This window comes from Arabidopsis lyrata, assembly GCF_000004255.2.
Source record: "Arabidopsis lyrata subsp. lyrata unplaced genomic scaffold ARALYscaffold_2, whole genome shotgun sequence".
Lineage (NCBI taxonomy): Eukaryota > Viridiplantae > Streptophyta > Magnoliopsida > Brassicales > Brassicaceae > Arabidopsis > Arabidopsis lyrata.
The window spans coordinates 2,624,758-2,628,708 of record NW_003302554.1 but is presented as its reverse complement, the minus strand read 5'-3'; the positions used below and the strand labels follow the sequence as shown (position 1 = coordinate 2,628,708).

Here is a 3,951-nt window from a genome sequence, read left to right as displayed (position 1 = left end):
ATTTACACAATCAACAGTGTATGTTTTTCCGTCTTCTTAATTTCTTTTCTAGTACTCTGTCCCATTTCCAATTTATTAGTTACAAGACTTGATATCAGAGTGACAAAATACTTAAATGGTTCTACCACTGTGCTGTGGGATGGTAAAATAAACTAATTTGTAAGCATGACAAAAAGAATTATTAAATTTTTACTCTAAAGTCTACACGAAAATGGAAGACAGTTGTCATTTTCAAAAGTAATATTATTTTGCAACAAAAGTGATGGTCGTTTGGACTCTAGCTGACCAAAAATAAGAATAATCAAAGTCCTTCAATGGGAGAATGACGGAGATATCTTCTTTTCTTAGAAAAATACATTTTCAATCTCTCTTTATTAGATCTAAAGAGATCTAGAGAGAGAAAGATGCTCCCAGGCGTATATCTTATTTTCTTTTCTTCTTTCTTTCTTTCTTTGATAAAGCAAGATGTTATCTACCTATATTTTCACCTAACACACTTCTTCAGCTTCATCTTTAGCTTCGTTGTTGCTTGGGGAAAATATTACCTCTTTCTTTCAACATGGGGAATGGTGTGTCTTTCCAATGTTCTTGCGATCAAACGCTGAATCACATCTTTAGATGGTTTTGTGGTAAAGGTTATATTCGAAACCTCAAGAAGAATCTCACAGCCTTGAAGAGGGAAATGGAAGATCTCAAAGCAATAAAAGATGAGGTGCAGAACAGGGTATCGAGAGAGGAGATACGACATCAACAAAGACTTGAAGCTGTCCAGGTATGGCTTACCCGTGTCGATAGCATTGATTTACAAATCAAAGATCTACTTAGTACTTGTCCCGTTCAGCACCAGAAGTTGTGTCTCTGTGGTTTGTGTTCAAAAAATGTATGTTCGAGCTACAGTTTTGGGAAAAGGGTATTCTTGTTGTTGGAAGATGTTAAGAAACTCAACTCAGAGAGTAATTTTGAAGTGGTTACTAAGCCTGCCCCGATATCTGAAGTTGAGAAGAGGTTTACTCAGCCTACTATTGGTCAGGAAAAGATGCTCGAAACAGCATGGAATCGCCTTATGGAAGATGGAGTCGAAATCATGGGTTTGCACGGCATGGGTGGTGTAGGAAAAACTACCCTTTTCCATAAAATCCACAATAAGTTTGCTGAAATACCTGGTAGATTTGACGTTGTGATATGGATTGTGGTGTCGCAAGGTGCAGAGATTTCAAAGCTTCAAGAAGATATTGCAAAAAAGCTACACCTTTGGGACGAGGTGTGGAAGGACAAAACTGAAAGTGTTAACGCCGCTGATATACACAATGTTTTACAGAGGAAGAGATTCGTTTTGATGTTAGATGATATATGGGACAAAGTGGATTTACAAGCCCTCGGAGTTCCAATTCCGACCAGAGAAAATGGATGCAAAGTAGCATTCACCACTCGTTCCCGAGAAGTATGTGGGCGGATGGGGGATCATAAACCAGTGGAAGTTCAATGTTTGGGACCAAAGGAAGCATGGGAATTGTTTAAAAACAAGGTCGGAGACAACACATTAAGAAGAGATCCTGTCATTGTCGAGCTTGCAAGAAAGGTCGCTGAAAAATGTGGTGGGCTGCCACTGGCGCTCAATGTCATTGGTGAGGTGATGGCATCTAAAACTATGGTACAAGAATGGGAGGATGCAATCGATGTTTTGACAACATCCGCCGCAGAGTTTCCTGATGTGAAAAATAAAATTCTTCCAATTCTAAAGTACAGCTACGATAGCTTGGTGGATGAAAATATCAAGACATGTTTCCTATATTGTGCTCTCTTTCCGGAAGATTTTAATATAGGTATGGAAAAGTTGATAGACTACTGGATATGCGAAGGATTCATCGGAGACTACTCTGTTATAAAAAGAGCGAGGAATAAGGGTTATACGATGCTCGGTACCCTTATTCGTGCAAATTTACTGACGGAGGTTGGTAAAACATCGGTTGTGATGCATGACGTGGTTCGCGAAATGGCTCTATGGATTGCATCTGATTTTGGGAAACAGAAGGAGAATTTTGTGGTGCGAGCAGGAGTCGGATTACATGAAATACCAGAAATCAAGGATTGGGGAGCTGTGAGAAGAATGTCATTAATGAAGAATAATATTAAAGAGATAACATGTGGTTCCAAGTGTTCTGAACTTACAACTTTGTTCCTTGAAGAAAATCAATTGAAGAATCTATCAGGTGAATTCATTCGGTGTATGCAAAAGCTAGTTGTTTTGGATTTGTCATTGAATCGCAACTTAAATGAACTTCCAGAGCAGATATCAGAGCTGGCCTCCTTGCAGTATCTTGACTTGTCGAGTACAAGTATAGAGCAACTGCCTGTTGGTTTCCATGAGTTGAAAAATTTAACTCATCTGAATTTGAGTTATACATCAATCTGCAGTGTGGGTGCGATATCAAAGTTGTCGAGTTTAAGAATTTTGAAACTAAGAGGTTCTAATGTTCATGCCGATGTAAGCTTAGTGAAAGAGCTGCAGCTCTTGGAGCATCTACAAGTTCTAACCATAACGATATCTACGGAAATGGGGCTGGAGCAAATATTAGATGATGAAAGGTTGGCGAACTGCATCACTGAACTGGGGATTAGCGATTTTCAACAAAAGGCATTCAATATAGAAAGGTTGGCGAACTGCATCACTGATCTGGAGATTAGCGATTTTCAACAAAAGGCATTCAATATATCATTGCTGACGAGTATGGAGAATCTTCGTTTGCTCATGGTGAAGAATAGTCATGTTACAGAGATTAATACAAATCTGATGTGCATAGAAAACAAGACAGACTCGTCTGATTTACACAATCCGAAAATTCCATGCTTTACCAATCTCTCCACCGTGTATATAACGTCCTGCCATAGCATTAAGGATCTGACTTGGCTTCTGTTTGCTCCAAATCTTGTCTTCCTACGTATTTCAGATTCAAGAGAAGTGGAAGAAATTATAAACAAAGAGAAAGCAACCAATCTTACAGGTATTACACCATTTCAGAAACTAGAATTCTTCAGTGTGGAAAAACTGCCGAAGCTGGAGAGTATCTACTGGAGTCCTCTCCCCTTTCCATTATTGAAGCACATATTTGCATATTGCTGCCCAAAGCTGAGAAAGCTTCCCTTAAATGCTACAAGTGTTCCACTAGTTGATGAATTTAAAATTGAGATGGATTCTCAAGAAACTGAGCTTGAATGGGAGGACGAAGATACCAAAAATCGATTCTTGCCTTCAATCAAACGGGTAATCATTTCTTTTAATCTCTTCTGCTTGAGTTATTTTTATTTCTTACTAGTATTTTCTTTTTCCTCAACTTAGCATGAGATATGATCCATCTGCAAAATTGGATCAAATAATATGTTGTGCCTCTCAATTTCAAAGAGTTCCACAAGTGTCTCTAACTTCGTTTCTTTTTCTTCTTCTTTAGCTGCTGGTTTATGGGATCTAAAAGATCCATTACTCAGGATTGGAAATCCTCACTGTCTAAAATCAGAATCCACATACGGTTTTTCTTCTTCTATTGCTTTATCTTTATTCTTCTAGTGTGTGTTGTGTTGTTCACTTGGAATTTTTTTTTTTTTTTGGACAAATTTGTTCACTTGGATTATGTTATTATATTTTTCTTATTGTATTACTTATTGGATGTTTTTTTAATTTTATTTTGGGTTTTGATTTAGATCAAATTCCAAGCTTCTATCTTTTGCATTTCTCTTCCATCTTGCAGCGTGTTTGGGTGATGGTTAATTTTGTTAAATCATGAAGATCGTGAACTCAGGTCCTCTATATGAAGATACTAAAAATGTGATCTAATTCTAAGCCATGTCTAGTGGTGGCTTTCTGATTTGGGGCAACAAGAAGAGCTTATTTTCTCCTGCAGTGAATGGGTTCACCACATCAACTATCATTAAAACAAGAACCAAAACCAAATTCAG

General features: G+C 37.8%; 1 protein-coding gene across 2 annotated transcripts; it reads left to right on the top strand.

Moving 5' to 3' along the window:
- Positions 1-272: 272 nt before the first annotated feature.
- On the top strand, positions 273-3,733 carry LOC9324165 (probable disease resistance protein At1g61180). 2 transcript variants are annotated; one of them, XM_021034379.1, is made up of 3 exons: positions 273-2,635; positions 2,702-3,262; positions 3,447-3,733. In XM_021034379.1, exons 1-3 carry the CDS (start codon positions 560-562, stop codon positions 3,465-3,467), a joined length of 2,658 nt encoding a protein of 885 aa, XP_020890038.1. In that variant the 5' UTR covers positions 273-559; the 3' UTR covers positions 3,468-3,733. The 2 variants fall into 2 exon arrangements, with proteins under 2 accessions (XP_020890038.1, XP_020890037.1); XM_021034378.1 differs by having other exon boundaries at positions 273-3,262.
- The last annotated feature ends 218 nt before the right edge of the window (positions 3,734-3,951 follow it).